At 46.9% G+C, this 20,239-nt stretch overlaps 1 protein-coding gene across 1 annotated transcript in view; it reads left to right on the forward strand.

Moving 5' to 3' along the window:
* Positions 1-11,844: 11,844 nt before the first annotated feature.
* PGR (progesterone receptor) overlaps positions 11,845-20,239 on the forward strand; it is a 59,407-nt gene continuing 51,012 nt past the window's right edge. The window contains exon 1 of the mRNA XM_083499403.1: positions 11,845-14,973. Coding sequence (XP_083355529.1) covers positions 13,448-14,973 — 1,526 coding nt within the window. The 5' untranslated portion in view covers positions 11,845-13,447. The remainder of the gene's footprint in view (positions 14,974-20,239) is intronic.

Raw genomic sequence — 20,239 nt, forward strand, 5'->3', positions numbered from 1 at the left:
CAGGGTGCAATACATTGCTGGGCAGATGCTCTTCTGATATCCAAGCAGGAGACTACCCAGACCTACCCAGAGATGCAGAAGATGGAACCTGTGTCTTTTGGCAGACCATTAAATTACAGCCCTCCAAATGGCAGGTTGTAAACAGTGATGAAGAACGTCCGTACAGCTAAGACAGAAGTCCAGTTAGCCAATGGGAGAGCTCATCCGGGATTAGGCGGGAGGCCCTCAAGTGATGTTGCAGGCCCTCAACCTGCCGCAGACAATAGATGGCCAACAGACAGGGGTAGTGGGAACTGTAGTCCAATGGGACCTAGAGGGCTTCAGGTTGCCCATCTCTGGTGTAAAGCCTGTTCAGGACAAATGAAAGTACCTTAAGTCGGAAGCAAGAAGAAATTCTGACGAAAGAAGAATGGCAGATGAAAGTAATGGATTATGCAGAATTGGACAAAATGACAAGAAGGATTTGAAACCTGTGGGACCAGAGATTTACAGAAGATTGGAAGAAGTATATGAACTATTTGAAGAGCAACTGTAACCAACAAATTACACTAGTAGGTCTACAAGACGTTTTGTAAGGAGAAATATATGAAGTGTTACAAAGTAGAAAAAGATAGAGATATTGGTTATGAGTTTAATAGGGAGAATAAGAAATGCATACTAAGAGATTAGATTGGAAAATTTTCAGACAGCACTGACGGAAGTCAAAAAATTGAATAAGATGTAAAAGTATTTTTAATTGCTGTTGAAAATGGTATGTTAAAAAAACTAATAAAAAATTATATCAAAAAAGAAAGAAAGTGCCTTAGGTCAGTTTGTTCCCCCAACACAGGATTGTCTACTTTGACTGGTAGCAGACCTTCAGAGTCTTAGGCTGAGAACTCACAAACCTATCAAATTTATAAAATCGTGTGTGGAATGGAGAGGGTGGATAGAGAAAAGATTTTCTCCCTCTCCAATAACATACCAGTCACCTGGACACCCCAGAATTACAGCAGCTATCCTGGGATGTCCCTTTATGGCTCCCATGAGAGTGAGGCACCCAAAGACGCCTGCTATTCTTGGAGGCCGTGTTCTTTGGCGAGTCAACTAGTTCATCCGAGAGCACAGCCCCAAAAGACACGCATCCCAATTTCCCCCTGCAGGATGTGGAGGGTGTGCCACAACACTAGAATTGGTGGACATCCAACTGAAGCAGAACGTTGGAAGATTCGGGACAAGGCTTAGCTGAACGACGAAACTTGGTCCCACAGGAAATAGTGATGGGACTATTGTCAGGACTAGTCGTTGTCCTCTTCAGATCACCACACAAATGCTTCTTGTTCTTTTATAACTTTTTATTGTGTATTAACAAACTTTTAAACGATCCTTATCTTTAACTATTCTTCCTCAGAGTCACTTATTTCAGATACCTTCTGCTTCTCCGTGACCAGCCACCCTCAAAATGGCAAAGGTACCCTTCCCTTCGCTTTCCTGCTCTTTTTCTAACCTCCTGGCTAGAGCTGGCTTGTATCTCCCCTCCTCCGAATCTGAGCTAGAACTTAACCCTTGCCTTTCCTGTGAACAGCCGGTCCCTCCCTGTTGTTCCTCTTGCTCTCTTCTGTTAGATTCACTGCTCTCCTCCCCCCCTTGGGGAAAACATTCTCCCTCTGGGAAACTGGAAACTTCTAACTCTAACTCTTCCCTGACATCTATCACCTAGGATTTGGCAAATTCATAGCCATCACGACTGTGCTCTGCCTTCACAGTCAGAGGCAGCAATGCAACTGAATACCAGTTGCTGGAAGCCACAAAAGAAGGGAGAGGACTCTTGTCCTGCTGGGTCCTGGGTTTCCCACAAGTGTCTGGTTGGCCACTGTGAGAAGACGATGCTGGACTAGATGGGTCATTCGCTTACACCCAGTGGCGTAGCGTGGGGGTGCAGGGGGGCCGGCCACACCGGGCGCAACATCTGGGGGTTAGGGTTAGGGGGCGCAAATTACTTGCCTTGCCCCGGGTGCTGACAACCCACGCTACGCCACTGCTTACACCAGCAGGTTCTTCTTATGCTCACTGATCAGCCCACAGGTTTTCCTCTTTCTTTCTTTCTTTCTTTCTTTCTTTCTTTCTTTCTTTCTTTCTTTCTTTCTTTCTTTCTTTCTTTCTTTCTACAGAACACATCTCTCCCAGCATGAGCCAACGGAGCTGCTTTGGCTAAGCAGGATGGGTGAGACCTGCACAATAAGCTATTCAGTTTTGCTAATGGAGCATGGCATCTATAATCAAATCTCTCTTCCCACATCCTGGCACAGATCAGACAGGTCACTTTTATTTTCACTTTGAAGGGGGGGGGGGCGAGAAGCAAAGATGAAAAAAACAAAACAAAAAAATCCCAAAGCATAAAGAAAAAGCCAGGCTGTGTTTTGTTGTTGTTGTTGTTGTTGTTTTAAATCTGGTTAATGTTTCAGAGGGTTTTTTTGCTAGGAAGCCAACACTTCAGTTTCGTAATTGCAATGCCCTCTTGGGTAATGACCATTTTGCAACCGTAATTGAAAACTCTGGAGGGTTTGATGCGTAAGCGTTGCTTTGTTTTTGGCTGGCAGTTACTGAGGAGATAATAAAACCAACACTTAGCAGTGGTGTTATTTATCTAAATGCATTAAAAAAAACCATAAAGGTGCTCTCATTATCATGCCTAGGGAAGTTTTTACTGTTTTACCATGTTTGATATTTAAATTTGCTGGAAGCCACCCAAAGTGCCTGGGGCAACCCGGTCAGATGGGTGGCATACAAATTAATAATAATAATAATAATTAATAAAAAATCCATTTTTCAAACTGAGAAACCCAGGCAAAAGGATTCTAAAGATCCACGTAGTGCCAGTGCTTCCATCAAGAGTTCTGGAGAGAGTTTTCAAGCTGTCCAACATTAAAATAAGAATAAAATTTTAAAAGTATCCAAAGTATAGTAGAAAGACTGGTGCTATTATTATTCTTTTACAGATTTATAAACCACTTCACAGTCTTGGGCCCGTCAGCAACTCTTAGGCTAACCTACCGCACAAGGCTGTTGTTCATTTTACCACTGCTTTTATTGTGTTGCTTGAGCATCGTTTGGTGGAGACATATTTAATGAATGAGCAAATAGAACTGGGCTGCAAAATTCCTTCCCGTAAGTGCTAATGTTGTGTTTTGAAAAGCCATTGTACCTGCCAACATTTCACTGGTGAAAATAAGGGTGCTCATGTAGATTCAGAAGACCCCTATTGCTCCATCAAGAGATGATTGCTGATCCTGATGGCAAGCTTTGAGCTGTATGGTGCCCAGGAATAGGAGGTAAATTTGAGGCAGCTCATATTTAAAGTAAAACTGACCTCATCTGCACTTTGCGAAATGCTATGCAAACTGAAACACAGACACCCTTCACAATTTGCCCTTCTCTGAATTTTGCAATTTGCAAATTTTGCAAATTCTCTGAATTTCCAGCTGAAAATGCATACTCTAGAATTAAATGGGCATAACTATGCATATAATTAAATGGGCATAACTGCATATAAATGAAAATAACATGCAAAAAAATAGACTGTGGAAAAACTGCTTTGCGTACACACACAAATCTCTATACCTTGGTTTTCAAACTTAATCCATTCCAGGAGTCCATTCGACTCCTGACATGGTTCAAAAACCAAGGTGTGGCTTCTGATTGGCTGCAGGAGCTTCTTGCACTCAATTGGAAGCCATGGAAGCTTCCAAAAAATGTTTGCAAACCGGAACACTTACTTCCAGGTTTGCGGCATTCGGGAGCCGATTTGTTCGGGAGCCAAGCCATTTGAGTACCAAGGTATTAGGGGGAAATTGCAATAAAATGCTGATCAGTTTTTGTGGGGATTGTTGTAGAAATGTGGAGAGCTGAACTTAACAATGGAACTCTGAGAATTTCAAGAAAATGTTTTCAGGTGGTACCTAACACCATCAAAGCTTGCCAAAATTTATAAATAGAAGTCTAATTTATGCTGTTAATGTGGAAAAATGGAAGGAACATTGCTGCATATCTGGTGGAGCTGTGAAAAAACCAAGACCTACTGGGGTATGTTTCATGGAGAACTCAATAAATAAATAAATTAAAAACATATTTACAAAAGAAACCAGAAGCATATTTTTTAGGCTTATTGGGAAAAGAGATACCACAAAAAAGAAAGGATTTTTCTTATATGCTACAGCTGCCACCAGGATAGTATATGCCAGCAAATGGAAGAGCTAAGTAATACCCACAAAAGAAGACTTACAAATTAAGTCAATTTATAGAAATGGCAAAGCTAACTGCATACATAAGAAGGCAGACAAACCAAAAAATCAGACTAGATTGGCAATGTTTCGAAGAACACATGGACAAACATGGTTCAAGAAAGAATATGTTGATATGCTTAGATTAAAGGAGTAAAGTAAAAAGGTAAAGGTAAAGGGCCATTAGGTCCAGTTGTGGCCGACTCTGGGGTTGCGGCGCTCATCTCGCTTTATTGGCCGAGGGAGCCGGCGTACAGCTTCCAGGTCATGTGGCCAGCATGACTAAGCTGCTTCTGGCGAACCAGAGCAGTGCACGGAAACCCCGTTTACCTTCCCGCCGGAGTGGTACCTATTTATCTACTTGCACTTTGACGTGCTTTTGAACTGCTAGGTTGGCAGGAGCAGGGACTAAGCAACGGGAGCTCACCCCATCGCGGGGATTCGAACCGCTGACCTTCTGATCAGCAAGTCCGAGGCTCTGTGGTTTAACCCACAGCGCCACCCGCGCCCCCCTTGGAGTAAAGTAGAAAATATTAATTAGGAATGTCATAATGAGATCAAAAGTAAAATTTAAAAACTGCAGTGATAGTATTGAATCTATAAGATAAGGAAGTTGAGATGTTGTGGGAAGATATGGGGGTGGGAAGGATTTATGTGTATGTAAATAGTAGCCTTATTTTTGTATGTCTTTGCATACAAAGGTGCATTTCTTCTTCTGTATTACTAAAATTTAATAAAAATTTTAAAAAGAAAAAAAGAATGGAACTCTGAGAAGTTGATAGAAACCAAAACTGATGGATTCACCCTTCCTTAGTGACACAGAAGTCTGTGCCCTCGTCTGCAGCCAACCTCATAGCTGTCAACTGTTCCCTTTTTTTAAGGGAAATTCCCTTATTCAGAATAGGATTCCTCGCAAGAAAATGGAAAAGTTGACAGCTATGGCCAACATGCATCTCTGCCTCTGATTCCGAGCTTCAACCTCAGAGTGCAGGAAGTTGGAAGGTGATGAATAGCAATTCTAGGACCAATGCACACACACTTTAAAAGCATTGCTAGCATCCTGTTTATCAGTGACGAACGCATTCTCAAAGTGAAAGCCCAGCCAACATTTTGGCTGCTGCAATTTGGACAAATTGAAGTTTCAGAGTTGTCTTCAAGGGCAGCCCCACATAGAGTGTGTTGGAATAATCCAGTCTGTAAGTTACCAGAGCATGGAGTAGTGGTGAAGTCATCTATGTCCGAAAGGGGCCATAGCTGCTGAACCCGTGTAAATAGTATTTTTCTGCTTCCATTTTTTTCTTCCTTTTAATGATTTTCAAAACTACTCCAGGGCACTATTTATAAATCATTCAGTGTTCTGTTCATCATCTGGGAGATTTATGGGTCTTGCTCAATGCTTCAACATGTCACATTCACCTCCCTGTTTTTGATAAGATGCTGCTTTGAAATATTACCCAGATCCCCAAATCATTTCCAGAATCCGCTTTGCAGATTTAATAAAGTGGAAATAAAATACAATTAAAAGTGGGTTTTTGACTTTATTTCACTTGGGTTTCACTTTGTGGGGTTTGTTTCTGTCAAAAAAAGTTTAAATGTAAAAATGTAAAGGCTGAAAAAGGGACGCAGGTGGCGTTGTGGGTTAAACCACAGAGCCTAGGGCTTGCCAATCAGAAGGTCAGCGGTTCGAATCCCCGCAACGGGGTGAGCTCCTGTTGCTGGGTCCCAGCTCCTGCCAACCTAGCAGTTTGAAAGCACGTCAAAGTGCAAGTAGATTAATAGGTACCGCTCTGGTGGGAAGGTAAACGGTGTTTCCATGCGCTGCTCTGGTTCTCTAGAAGTGGCTTAGTCATGCTGGCCACATGACCCGGAAGCTGTACGCTGGCTCCCTCGGCCAATAAAGCAAGATGAGCGCCGCAACCCCAGAGACAGTCACGACTGGACCTAATGGTCAGGGGTCCCTTTACCCTTTACCTTTAAAGGCTGAAATAGAGGTATGTCATAAACTATACACTTTAAAATGATGGTGATGCTTTTAGACCAGGGAATCTTTTTCAGGCTGATTCATTTCCCCCCACAAACTTCTGGAAGCCACATGGTGGCGGCGAACAGGACCAGTTGCAAAAGTGGGTGGACCAGAGAATGTAAATTTTACCTCTGTGCAATTGTTCCTTCTCACACTTTTTCTCTGTGTCCTTTATCCACAGAAGGAAGAGGCATTATAAGAGACCAAGAACCTCCAGGCAAGAACACCCAAGGTGCGTGTGACGGAAGAACAGTAGGGGATTGGACTAGGGTTGCCAGACCTCTAGGTCTGACCTAGAATCTGCAGGTTGAGATTTTAACCTTTACTTTTTCTATATATAAAAATACTATTAAGACGACTATGCTGTGTGGGGAGTTTGCAAGATTCATCCTGACAGGAGCCAGCTGCAAATCATTGCATAGACACTCGCAGTTGATGAATTACTTGTTTTTCTCAACGCAGCCTACACAGTGAAACGTTCCACAAGCAAATCTGAACACATTGAAACTTGGCGAATCTGCTTTTTGGCTTGGATGGCTGAAAAACACACACATTTGAATGTGATATGGCTAGCTGCAGATGGAACCATCATCCATCTATATTGTGTTTGGAAACACTCTGAATCCTAGCAAAATCTGAAGTTTACAAGCAGGTCTTATTTCTGAAATATGAGAGTTTTATGATCCATCTTACTTGGAGAATGAAGTCCTTAAAAGTATCTTAGGCGTTTCTGGAGGGTGGACACATTCAACTGGTGTTCAGAAGTAGGAACACTTCCAATCTGTGCTATTTTTCTAGAAAAAGAGGTGCTGGAGCTGACAATGAACTGTTCTTTTATAATGGTAATGGCGTACACCTGAGAGGTGCCGGAACTGAGTTCTGGTGAGTTCCGGCTGAAAAAAGCCCTTCTTCCAATACATACATTTATTTTAATTTTCAACTGAAAGCCACATGCAGCTCAGGACAGACTTCTGGAAATCTACCCCCCCCCAAGAAAAACAGTCAAATGTTCTTACAATGCCCACTTTGATCCAGAAAGTAGTTCCACTTGTCAAATATATGGTTTTCCTATAAGTTGTTTGCCTAGAACAGGGATGTGGAAGCTTTCATCAGCCACAGCCCTCAGAACTGTGGATCGGGGATGATGGTAGTTGGAATTCAACAACATCTGGAGGGCCAGCAGTTCCCCATGCTAGATTTAAAATAAATAAAAGCCCCCCCCCTCTGTGTGTGTGTGAAAAACCAACCAGCATCTTCATTCAATCTATGCTCTAGCCACAAGAGCTCCTAGCGAAGAATCAGCCAGGTATTTAATGAAAGTTTCATCTCGTCCTAGAACATTATTAGCTGATCTTTCCAGGGCCGATTTGAGAAAAGCTCTTATGCTGCTCAGAGCTGGGAAAATGTCTTCAGCTTGTTTAGAAAGGAAATGCTGAAATGTACCTTTCAGCTTAAAATAGTCTTATCTGTGGAGAAGAAGCTACAGAGAACACAGTCCTCGTTTTGTGTTCCGTTGTCTCACGTTGTTGTGATGCCGCGTGAAACAAGACCCGATGTCCTTTGTTAAAGGAGCGCGTCCATTGGCTAGATTGAACAATATGATGTGCCCTGGGTGCTTAACAACCACCTTGGAAGGAGTAGAAAGGAGAGAGATAACTATCTTCTATATACTAATAGAGAACCTGTTTTCTGTGTGCGGGTGCTTATGCAGCCAAAGTGTTGTCATCCACACACAAGAGGGAGGTATCGGTAGACTTGGGAGAACCCCAAGGCTTGCAAAAAAACATTATGAGGGGAAATGAGAGAACCAAAACAGTCTAATGATCTACCACAGTGTTTCCCAACCTTTTCCAAACTGTTGCCCCCTTCTGACCTTGTTTTCTTCCTGTGGCCCCCCAGCCCATCCTACCGGTAGAAAGGTAGCTATTTACAATTACATAAAATGGCAGGAACATAATGAAATGTTGCTGAAGCAGAAAAACATAGAATCATAGAGCTGGAATGAACTCCAATGGTCATCTTTCTTAGAGCAATGGCCGTCCAACCTCTGCTTAGAAACCTCCAAGGAAGGAGAGTCCAGAACCTCCCAAGGGATATCCGTCTTCCACGTACTACAAAAAGTAAACAACATTTAATTGACACAGAGGGAGAAACCTACTGATTACAGTCCAAAAGCATACCCTCCAACATTTCTCCGATGAAAATAAAGGTAAAGGGACCCCTGACCATTAGGTCCAGTCGTGGCCGACTCTGAGGTTGCGGCGCTCATCTCACTTTATTGGCTGAGGGAGCCGGCGTTCAGCTTCCGGGTCATGTGGCCAGATGCTCTGGCGAACCAGAGCAGCACACGGAAACGCCGTTTACCTTCCCGCCAGAGTGGTACCTATTTATCTACTTGCACTTCAATGTGCTTTCGAACTGCTAGGTTGGCAGGACCGATGAAAATAGGGACATCCTATTGCATCATAATAATGCTACTATTTATACCCCGCCCATGTGACTGGGCTTCCCCAACCACTCTGGGTGGCTTCCAACATATATAAAAAGATAATTAAACATTAAAGAAACTTCCCTACACCACAGGGCTGCCTTCAGATGGCTCAGGGGTTGGGTAACTCCATACCCTTCAACATTTCTTTGGTCAAAATAACGACGTCCCAAGGAAAAGCAGGACATTCTGGGATCAAATCAGAAACTGGGATGACTTCTGTAAATCCAGGACTGTCCCTGGAAAATAGGGATACTTGGGGGGGGGGGTCTGCAAAAGGCGCAAGGGAGTTATATATATATATGGGAGAATTTTAAAAAAGCAAATGGTCCTCACTGACCTGGTGCAAAAAGATCTTGTAATCCGGAGGAGCCCTGGCTGCCTAGATAAAACACTACAGCCCCACACACCTTTACCTGGGAGTACGGCCCACTGAATTCAGTGTGGCTTTCTTCTGAGTAGGCACTTAGTTATTTACTGGATGAAAGTCAGCAGAACTAGACGACCCTGCTCAGCTAGGCACTGGGGTGGATTTTGCCCCATGCCTTGCAGAGCCAGGCCAGCGGAGCTGATAAACCCTGTGCCCCTCTGCAACATCCAAAGGCCCCAATCTGCTAGGCGCTGGGGTGGATTGCACCCCATGCCTTGCGGAGTCAGGCCCAGGCTGCCACCTGGCCCAGCACTGGTGGCAGCTACAAGCAGTGGTCAAAACGGGAGCCTCAGCGGTTGCCCTCTTCCCATGGAAACAAACCAGGACTGCGCCAAGAAAATGCATGTGGCAAAAAGAAGGGCTCGGCCACCCCCTGGTTGGCTGCCACCTGGTGGGCCCGCCCCCTTACCTGCTTCTGATTGGCTAAGCAGATAGCCAACCAATCAGGATTCTTTTAAAAAATGATTTCTTTTCTTCTCACTTCCCTCTGTGGCTTCCTAGCTTCATGTTCCCCATTTACATAAGGTCCACCTGTGGCCCCCTTGGAATATCCTGGGGTCTCCCCAGAGAGCCATATGGGAAACACGGATCTAGCAGACCACCTCCCCTTTGCTGGGACTAAATGGGAGAAGTCTTTGAACAGAGAAAACAAGTATCAGAAGCTGGCATGCAATGAATTGTGCTTCAGTGTCTGGTGGTCTTCTCTCCAAGTCTGCGGCTCAGGCTAGGCATATTCCATTGAACCACTGAATTGGTTGAATACCATACAAACACACAACGTATCCCTTAAAAAATCTGGGACATGATTTACAGGAGACAGAGGGATAAACTTTGCCTGAGGCAGGCTAGAGCCCTATGAAAGCGACTATTAAAAGGTAGGATGGATAATCTGTGGTTGCTTCCAGACAATCTGTTTTTTGAGCATTCATCCAGATCTATTTGTACAAAATTCGCGGGGAGTTTATATGACACCAGCTGTTTATTGAGCTTTCCTTTTTATATGTTTATGGCTGGTTATATGACGTATCCCTCGATTGTTACCCCACCATTCCCGCTGCATTTTCCCGCTGCTTTCCTTGCAAAAAGGTCCATTTTGGAGTGAGTGGGTTTGTTGTGCAAGAGTAGAAAATCCAGTGATGCGGGTGGCGCTGTGGGTTAAACCACAGAGCCTAGGACTTGCCAATCAGAAGGTCGGTGGTTCGAATCCCCGCAACAGGGTGAGCTCCCGTTGCTTGGTCCCTGCTCCTGCCAACCTAGCAGTTCGAAAGCACGTCAAAGTACAAGTAGTACAAAGTACAAGTAGATAATTAGGTACCGCTCCAGCGGGAAGGTAAACGGTGTTTCCGTACTCTGCTCTGGTTTGCCAGAAGTGGCTTAGTCATGCTGGCCACATGATCCGGAAGCTTTCTGCAGACAAACGCCGGCTCCCTCAGCCAATAAAGCAAGATGAGCGCCGCAAACCCAGAGTCGGTCACGACTGGACCTAATGGTCAGGGGTCCTTTTACCTTTACCTTTAGTAGAAAATCCACTAATTGCCCCTGGAAAATGGCAACATTCAAGAAATGCCCAGTGACACTCACACTCCAGATCGTACTGCAGAGAATTGCACACATGCTAAGTTGGTTGAATCAGCTAGTTTTTGAGTCCATCATGTAGATGTGCAACTTCATGATAAGAATGAATTGTAGGCTTTAAAAAGTTTAACTTAGGTAAGCGAAGCATTCTCCATTACAGTGTGAATTAACATAGGCAACAGGAACAGTGTGACTGGCTAAGCTAGAAGCAGGAATCTGGGTTTAAGAAGTCCAAGATTAGAGCAGGGCATTCAGAACTGCATGGAAACAATGAAGTTGTCCCAACACGCTGACACACCAAGCTTTTAATGCGGAGGGCAAGCTTACTCCCTCTGCCTTGTGGGAATGTCAAGGATGCAGGTGTCCATGGGATATGTTGAGTGTGTTCCTGGTGGAAGAAGCACTTCCTGGGCCCTTCTGAGTCCACTTCCACTGTTTACAAAGGTTGGTTGATACCCTCCCCAGACTCCACTGGGTATTATCCTCTCCCCAGGATAATTCCTGCCTCCCCCTCTAGACTCCTACCCCTTCCAGCCTCTGTTCCCTGTTCTCAGCCCCCATTTGATCCTTCTCCTCCCTCTCCTCATTGACCACAGACTGCCAATCCAAGCCCAGCAATGTCTCAGGGCTTATAATACAGCTGTCCACATGTAGGACTAATGTCTGGACTGCAAATGGCTGTTTTGCATCAAGGGCTTCCTTGCAACAAGGTCTATACAATGTATGTTCTCCAGTCTCATTCCTCTTTTTTCTGTCACTGGTGGAATTGGAGGAAGTGCACAACATGATGGCATAAGACATAAGGAAAGTTTTCACTGCGCATTATAAAAAGGCAAAGGGAAAACATGACACAGAGGTGCCACTTTCGACAGCACACAGCCCCTTAAATCACCCCAACAATCCACCGCAGATTTGCAGAGGGGGAGATCAGGGAGAGGAAGTTCCTTGCCCTAGTGGAACAACTTCAATCTTATGAATTTGATTGGTTCTGTTTCTAACAGAAAAGTATGACTCCACCTACAGATAGACAAATTTCATGCTGCAGAAAACTAGTTTATTTACTGTCACGTAAGTTCTTTTTTTTAAAAAAAAATGTTTTTGTTTTGTGCATGTGCAGGATATAATAAGACACACATAAAGATCTGAGAAATCAAAATTCTCATGATCTATTACCAGAGGTGGAGCCAGCTGCTCTGACACCTGGAGCGGTGCACATGTTGTGCATCCGGGGCAGGGCACCCACCGCACTCCCTTCCTTCGCCAGTATGTATTACTAACCTAATAATTATTCACTATTGCATTAACTCATGCTACTCTCCCAGATGAGATCTTGCAAATTGCAACAGAGGACCTTGCCTGTTTAGTCCTTTTATATTTCTGCATTTCTTAACAGTGCATTAGTGTAATGAACTTTGACCCCACAACTTTACAAAAAAAGGGTTCTTTATGCACAGCAGGGCCAAAAAAATATTCCCCCCTTGCTTCTTTCCAAGGAAACCAAACGCTGGGCAAAGTGCCTGAAACCCTCTGGAATCTTGCACTGCTCTGATACTGGAGTGGCTGCCACAGTGGGTTTCTAAGAAGAACCCCCATATCCTGGAGATGCAGAAAAGAGATTGGGGGGGGAGTGGGTAGGGGAAACAGCTAACGACTGTGTGCATGTGCGGAGATCACCAGGAGGAGGAGGAGAAGCTAGAAGGGAGCAGGACTCAGAGTCTGCGGGATCCGTGCACCTTCGTTGGCAGCCAGCGCGTCCAAAGCCCCGAACCAGGGCTTGGCCACCAGGAGGCAGCGCGGAGCTCGGGCTCATCTGCAGGCTGGCAGGCCCGGGGTGGGTGGAAGGAGTTCCAGCAGTTTGCTGACCCTCATTCCCAACGCAGGTCGCCGGGTTTGGGCTGACCCCTTTGGCTGCCTGTTGCTCGGCGGACCGGTGCAGGCAAGCGAGGGAGAGCGCGCGCGCTCAATTACGCATCTGCACCCCGAGGTCAGAGGGAACGTCCGCACCGGAGGGGAGGGGAAAGGAGACATTCCCTCGTTTCCCAACCCAAGGCGCGCAGGGGACCGACGCGTGGAGCCCTAGTTGCGCCCTGCCCGGAGGGTAGGGATTTTTATTTTATTTTATTCACGACGCGCCTGCAGCAGACTGTCCCGAGCTCTGCACGGCGCCTCGTGCGCTCCCCCCCCCCCCACTTGTTGCAGCACCTGCTGCCATCTGGGTTCTGCCTTCGCAAAATACAGCTACAAAGGGGGTGTGGTTTGGGGGCGTGTGTGTCTGTGTGCAGAGAGTTCGAGGAACCTCAGCACAGAGATCCGCTTGCAAAAGCGGAGCGGCGGCTGGATGCAAAGCAGCGTTGGGAAACTTCTGCGACCTCGCCTCCGCGCGGATTCTCCTCCAAGCCCTCTTCTCTTCCTGGGAGGAAACAGAGCTGCAGTTACGTTGCCTCCTCTCCCACAGGAGAAGTGCAGCAGCTGGCGCTGAGCCACGCCGGGCGAATTTGACAGAGGAGAATCCAAATACCGCCCGAAGGGGAATCAAGATGTGCAAAGGGGGCCTCGGAGAGGCCGGTGCCCTCACTGCTTAGCCGCCGAGCCGCACCACCGCCGCCGCCGCCGCCGCTACTTTCGGATCCGTTTGCCCGCCCCGTCGAACTTCAGGGTTACTCATAAGCGAAATGAAAACGAAGGCGGATGCCAGGGAGCTGTCTGCTTCCGCCACCGTGATCCGGGATCGAGCGGACCTTCTTCAGGCGCCCCTGCTCTCCGATCGCGGCCCCTTTGCCCGACGGGAGACGGTGGAAGCCATAGACCTGTCTCTGGACGGGCTGCTGTATCCCAGAAGCAGCGACGAGGAGGAAGAAGAGGACGAGGAGGAGAGGGAAGAAGAGGACGAAGACGACCACGAGCAGCAGTCGTGCCCCCCGAATGAGGAGGCGGAAGAGAGGAAAGTCAGCGATTCCTCCTCGCTCCGGGACGGCTGCGGATCGCCAGTGGACAAAGACGTCTTGGACCGGGTCCTGGACACTTTCCTGGCGCCCTCCTCCAGCCAAGGCAACATGGAGAGCCCCTCGACGTGGCCTTTCTTTGGCTCGGACATCCCCGAGTTCTCCGGCGCGCAGATGAGCCGCCGCCCCGACGGGCAAGGCGAGGACGCGCCAGCAAACGCCTCTTCGCTGCCTCCGGCGCCGACGTCACCTTCTCCGGTTGTCGCCTCTTCTTCCCACTGGAAGACATTCAAAGATGCGGACGGGCCTCCTTTCAAAAGTCCGAAGGGCAAGGCGCCAGGATCCGCCGCCTCGGCGTTTTCCAGGGAGAAGCAGGGCTTCGCAAATCGAAGCTCGACGGAGCAGGAATCGGACGGCGCCGCCGCCGCCGCCTCCTCCAGCAGCGGCAACCAGGCTTCACCCGAGGGGCACCCGGGGGTCGCGGCAGCTGAGCAGCCCAGCGGCCACGACCTGTTCAACCTGCCCATCCTCCCTCTCAACCAGGCGTACGTAGCCGCCAGGACCCGGCAGTTGCTGGACGTGGAGGAGTACGAGGACATGGTCCCCTTCAGCGTGCAGGCGGGCACCCCGCTCTCGCCGTCCGGTTGCACCCTCCAGGATTTTACAAACCACATTTACTCGGCCAGAGACGGGCAGCCGCCGCAGCCGCCTTACGCGTTCGGCTCCGTCGGGGATTTTCAGCGCAACCTCAGGATCAAGGAAGAAAGCCTGGTGGTTGCGGCGGCTAAGAACAACAGCGGCGGCGGCGGCCGCGGAAACGGCAGCGGCTCTTACTCGGCTGCCAAAAGTTTGCCGCCGCCGACGGCAGCAGCAGCAGCAGCAGGAGCACCATCGCCAGCGATGCCTTGCCCAGACTACGCGCCTCCGAGCGTGGTTCCAAGTGCGCTTCCTCCTCTGCCCAAGAATAGCACGGGCGGCATTCCCGAGGCGCCCTGTTCCTCGTTCGAGTCCTATCTCTACAAAGCAGAGGCTGCAGCTGCTGCCGCAGACGCCGCCCCCGGTGGCTCATACGGACCAGCGCCTTGCAGAGCCTCCACCAGCTGCGGGGCGCAGAGGGACAGCCTCAGCTTGCCCTCCACGTCGAGCGCGCAGCCTCCGGTCCTCTACCAGCCGATTGCCCTGCACGCTCCGCAGCAGTTCGCCGGCCTCAGAGACGGCGTGCCTCAGTTCTTCACGCCCTATCTGAGTTTTCTAAGGTAGGAGTTTTTCCAGCCTCTATTTGGGGGGGGGGGGGAAGAGTTTTTGTTTTTGTTATAAAAAGTGACGTTTAGGTGGAGCTTGGCAAAATTATTAGGGCCAGTGAGATAATTTCTGAGGTGAGTCAGTGTTCCAATTATGGCCAAAAAGGTGGCTGTGGCGGCGGCGGCTTGATCAAAGTTCCGCCCCGTGGTAGCTTTCTAAAAATAGGAATTGAGGGGCCTGTTGCAAACATAGGTGATATTATAGTTTCGACTTACTTTGTTTTTCTTGTGCTCAGTGGCGTAGCATGGGTTGTCAGCACCCGGGGCAAGGCAAGTAATTTGCGCCCCCTAACCCGTGGATTTGCGCCCCCTAACCCGTGGATTTGCGTCCCCTAACCCTAACCCCCAGATGTTGCGCCCAGTGCGGCCGGCCCCCCCTGCACCCCCCACGCTACGCCACTGCTTGTGCTGCATCTTTGTGCGCGGTTTAGAGACGGTTGGGTTTAAGCAGCATGTAAATCGTGCAAATAAATAACGGTATTCTTTTTAAAAAGAAAAAGAAAGAGAGAAAAAACTCTGACCCCCTTATCATCTGAGTACTGAGTACGATCTTTCATCTTTCCACTAAGAAGTCGATTGTAAAGCCATCTGTTCGGAAAGCTGCAACATGGGTGCCTTCTGCGGATCTAGAAAGAAGTTTCAGAAAACTGATAGGTTCTGTAAATAAACCCTTCTGAAAGACTCTATTCAGTATTTTGCTTTTCTGCTCTATGAAATATCTGCACTGTCGAAATAATTTTAAAAATGCATTGAACTCATTGACTTCGTGATTTAAGCAGCCCCACCTGAGACAGAAGGGCGGGCATGGGGTGTTGTTTATGAGTACTGCTTACCTAAGCTAGCTGGCTGGCACTGGCTTTCCAAAGCCTCGAGCAAGGGTCTTTCCTCTCCCTTTTAACTGGAGCAATCAGGGTTCATAAACTGATTAATCAACCATTTAAAGCTTGCAGCTCTACAACTTACACACAGTCCTCCTTCAGTGGAGCAGAACAGGCGGAGGGCCTGGTAGGACAGAGTGCGAATCATCATATTCCGTTGCGCTGATTTTCATTATAGCTAATTGCATTGCTCTGGCTGCATTAAGGCTGTCGTCCTACATAAAACCACTGGCAATTATTCCTCACTGATACGCGATAGCTGAGTAAACAAGTCTATGATTGTACTGATTTAAACACATATTTGAAATACAGGGCACTAATAATTACAGCCTCTGATTGCCCTGCGCAATGGTTTCACTTTCCAGAGTGCCACTTAACTGCTATGCATTAGTCTTCTTTGGAATAATACATTCGCTGCTTCTCTTTGACATTTCCTTTCTTTTTTTAAAAAAAGCAAAAAGCAAATGGAAATGTGTTTTGCTCCCTATCAGAAGCTTGTTTGAGTTGCTTAGAGTATTCAGTTAGTCTCATGGGCCAATCGCTGTCCCTTAGCAAAACCTACCCGATCTTCTTGTTGCAAGGGAGGGAAACCAGTAACAAATTAAAACTACACAAACAAAAACATCTACATTCCATTCAGACTAAGTTTTTTCTACTTATGGACAGAGTTTCTACAGTGTGAGCAAAATGTAAGCATTATGGAGTGGCGTACGACCTGTTATTTCTTGAAAACGCATTCTCACTCTTTCTCCCAAATAATTCTTCAAATTGTAACAAATCTCGCTTCCCCTCAAAACTGTGGTTTTCAGAGTTTCAGTTAGTGTTTGTAAATAAACAGCGGTTCATTGCCGGAACGCTTTTCAGAGTTCGCAGTGATTGACAAACCACGCATCATTTAAACCCCACAAAACTTATCTTAAAACTGCTTTGTCTGATAACGGAGCATTGTAGCCGATAAATCTCACCATTCAAACAGGTGCAGCTGGCTGCTATGCCTTTGTTAGAAATTTAACATTAATACGTAGAGGAGGGGCAGCTGAAGAATACCTGATAGAGCCCTTCAAAAGTCTGCTAGCCGGCACTCCCACAAAACCTCTGAAAACCTCAAATTCAAAAATGCACATTTCCTGGCCGACGACATGCAATAAATGTCCTTAACATGCAATAAATGCTAGAAATCTGTGTTTCAAACACTACCAGAAACCACCAAGCTAAGAATGTTGAAAAGTTAATACGCTAGCAAAGTTCTTGAATCCAGCTGGAAAAGTGACACATAGAGAATCCTACCACCAATGGATATTAAATGCACGGACATTAGGTATACGCCAGCAGATAGCCGTACCGAGGAAGCTGCTTCCCTTCTGCTTCTTGTTGGTGGAGAATATATTCTTAAAAGGTTCTGTGATTTGAGACTAGGCTATAAAGGAAGGCAGCATCAAAGCACGCTAGAAAGCTGCATGCAAAAGTAGATTGTGCAATACTCAACCCGCAGCCTGGTTGTGGTCAGCTCAGATGAAGTTCCATTGAAGTTGGTAAATGGTGTGATCTCTCAGGGCTTGATTAATTTGAGGTTCCTTCACAACAGCGATATTTCATTACTAATGAGAGGAAGGAGGTGCAACATGGCGCTTCCATGGGGAAGCGGGGGGTGGGTGAGTGGGTGGGTGGAGGACAGGATGCGGTCGTTTTTTGGTCAGCGATGTTGCTCTTGCCAGCCCTCCCTGGAAGACACCATTTCGTGCATCTTTGGCTGGAGAGACCCAAACATCTCACTTGAGGGTGCTTCTGTTAAACTGGGTGATGGCTTGGACTATAGAATGTATTGCTTATAGAACGGTGGTTGGGGAGGAGGCAGGGGGGGTGTCCCTCTAAACACTAGGAACAAATAAATGCTAGGATTTTGGGATATGGATAATAGAGAATTGTCCCAGACAAGGAAATTCAGAGAATTCCTGTGCTGGCTTATGCAAACCAGCCTGGATGGCTGGGCGAAGAGCATTATTTTTTTTTAAAAAGGTGTTAATAGACGCATCCTTTGGCCTGGGGAGTCAGGTGGCACAAAGGGTAACTGTGTGTTTGAGGGGGCAGGAAGTGGAGCTTTGAAGCAGGGAATCCTGGGAGGAGGAAGAAGTAGAGGCTGGGATCCATCTTTGAGGGAAGCAGCTTGAAGGGTACTTGTGCCTCTGAAAATGTGCAAGCTGTAAGGTCTGGACTTCTTCCATGCAGACAGAAGGTGTAAATTGGTGAATAAATCCTATTTCTTAATGCACGGCAGTCTCCGCTGTGTCTTCTATTCTCCAAAGGGCAGGGCTGGATTTAGCTTTGATGAGGCCCTAAGCCAGGCATAGGCAAACTCGGCCCTCCAGATGTTTTGGGACTACAACTCCCATCATCCCTAGCTAACAGGACCAGTGTTCAGGGGTGATGGGAGTTGTAGTCCCAAAAACATCTGGAGGGCCAGGTTTGCCTATGCCTGCCCTAAACTGCTGAAGGTAATGGGGCCCTTTATATGTCCAGCTGTCCTTTGTAAACAACAAATTGTCGCTGTTTTGTGTGTGGAATGTATGCTATATGGTAATTTATGGACCTAATAGAACAACACAAAACACTGCTGCTGTATGTAGGTTTTATTTTATTGGGTTTTTTAATCGTATATTTTGGAAATGTACATCCAGTTTTTTTCTCCTTTAAAATTTCTTAGGGCCCCCAAGAGAGTGGGAACCCTAAGCTATAGCTTGCTTAGCTTATAAGGAAATCTGGCACTGCCAAAGGGACACAGACCCTGTGAGTGTGCCTGTTGCCGCATGTGCTCTGCCACTGCTTTGTCGAGCGAGCGCTTTTGTATGTTGTTCACTGAGAGCATTTTAAAAGCGGAATTGCCTTTCGGGTAATACAACTTGGTGAGGCTGAAGTGGGTTTTGCTCCACATGGGGGCAGGCTTTTTTTTTTTTAATCAGCAGGAGAGCAAAGTTCAGGAGCGCTTAATTTTGGAGGCAGTTTTGGTTTGGTGTTGCGTTACTGTAACAGAACGAAAGAGGAAACATTTTGGTTTATGAAACGATGCACGGTGCATAGAAAATGGATACAGTGGTACCTCAGGTTACATATGCTTCAGGTTACAGACTCCGCTAACCCAGAAATAGTGCTTCAGGTTAAGAACTTTGCTTCAGGATGAGAACAGAAATCGTGCTCCGGTGGTGCGGCAGCAGCAGGAGGCCCCATTAGCTAAAGTGGTGCTTCAGGTTAAGAACAGTTTCAGGTTAAGTACAGACCTCAGGAATGAATTAAGTACTTAGCCTGAGGTACCACTGCACAGGGAAGTTTTTCTCCCTCTTCGATGCTGGGTGGGGGTCATCAAATGGAACTCAACAGAGGGAAATTCAGGACAGACAAATGCAAGTGTGCTATATGTTTATAAACTTAATATTTTTAGAATCTATAAGCATCTATACAGTGGTACCTCGGGTTACAGACGCTTCAGGTTACAGACTCCGCTACCCCAGAAATAGTACCTCGGGTTAAGAACTTTGCTTCAGGATGAGAACAGAAACCGTGCAGTGGCTGTGCAGCGGCAGCAGGAGGCCCCATTAGCTAAAGTGGTGCTTCAGGTTAAGAACAGACCTCCAGAACGAATTAAGTTCTTAACCCAAGGTACCACCGTAAATCTGCATAACGGTGGCCCCAAATCTCTTCAGCAACTATCCCCATGGTTCCACAAATTCATCCCTGGCACCCCCTACCTAACCCTATACAGAGCATTATTCAGAATTGTGGTTTGCCTGACCCATTGAGGTAGATAACAGCACAAAAAAGGTTCAGCAGCATCTCGAAGACCAAAGGTTGCCCACACCAATAGTGGACAGCACACATGTCAGGGACATGTGGGGAACGGTGTAGTTTTTAATGTTAATTGGCTGCACAGGTGAGGGGTGCTGCTTCCCCCCCATCATCATCTTACCTTCCATAAATCTCTCCTCCCCTGGTGCTTTCCCTCCACTTGGCTCACATCTAGTAGGAGGTACTGTACCAGATGAGCATCATGAGTGACAGACCAGAGGGCAGGCAAGGGGAACCTTTTGGCACATCAGATGTCACCGAACTACAACTCCCAGGATCCCTGGCCATTGGACAAACTTGTTCAGAAACATCTGGAGTGCTAGACGTTCCCCAGCCTGCTGTAGGGAGACAGTCTATAGGTGGTTTGAGGGCTTTGTTTTCGTTAGTAAAATCGGACCTCTGGCACTTTACATGTAATTGATGGAGGCGGACCTGCATTTAATAATAATAATATTTATTTATACCCCGCCCTCCCCAGCCAAGGCCTGGCTCAGGGCGGCTAACAA

This window comes from Podarcis liolepis (genome assembly GCF_965112155.1).
Source record: "Podarcis liolepis genome assembly, chromosome: 4".
Classification (NCBI taxonomy): Eukaryota; Metazoa; Chordata; class Lepidosauria; order Squamata; family Lacertidae; genus Podarcis; species Podarcis liolepis.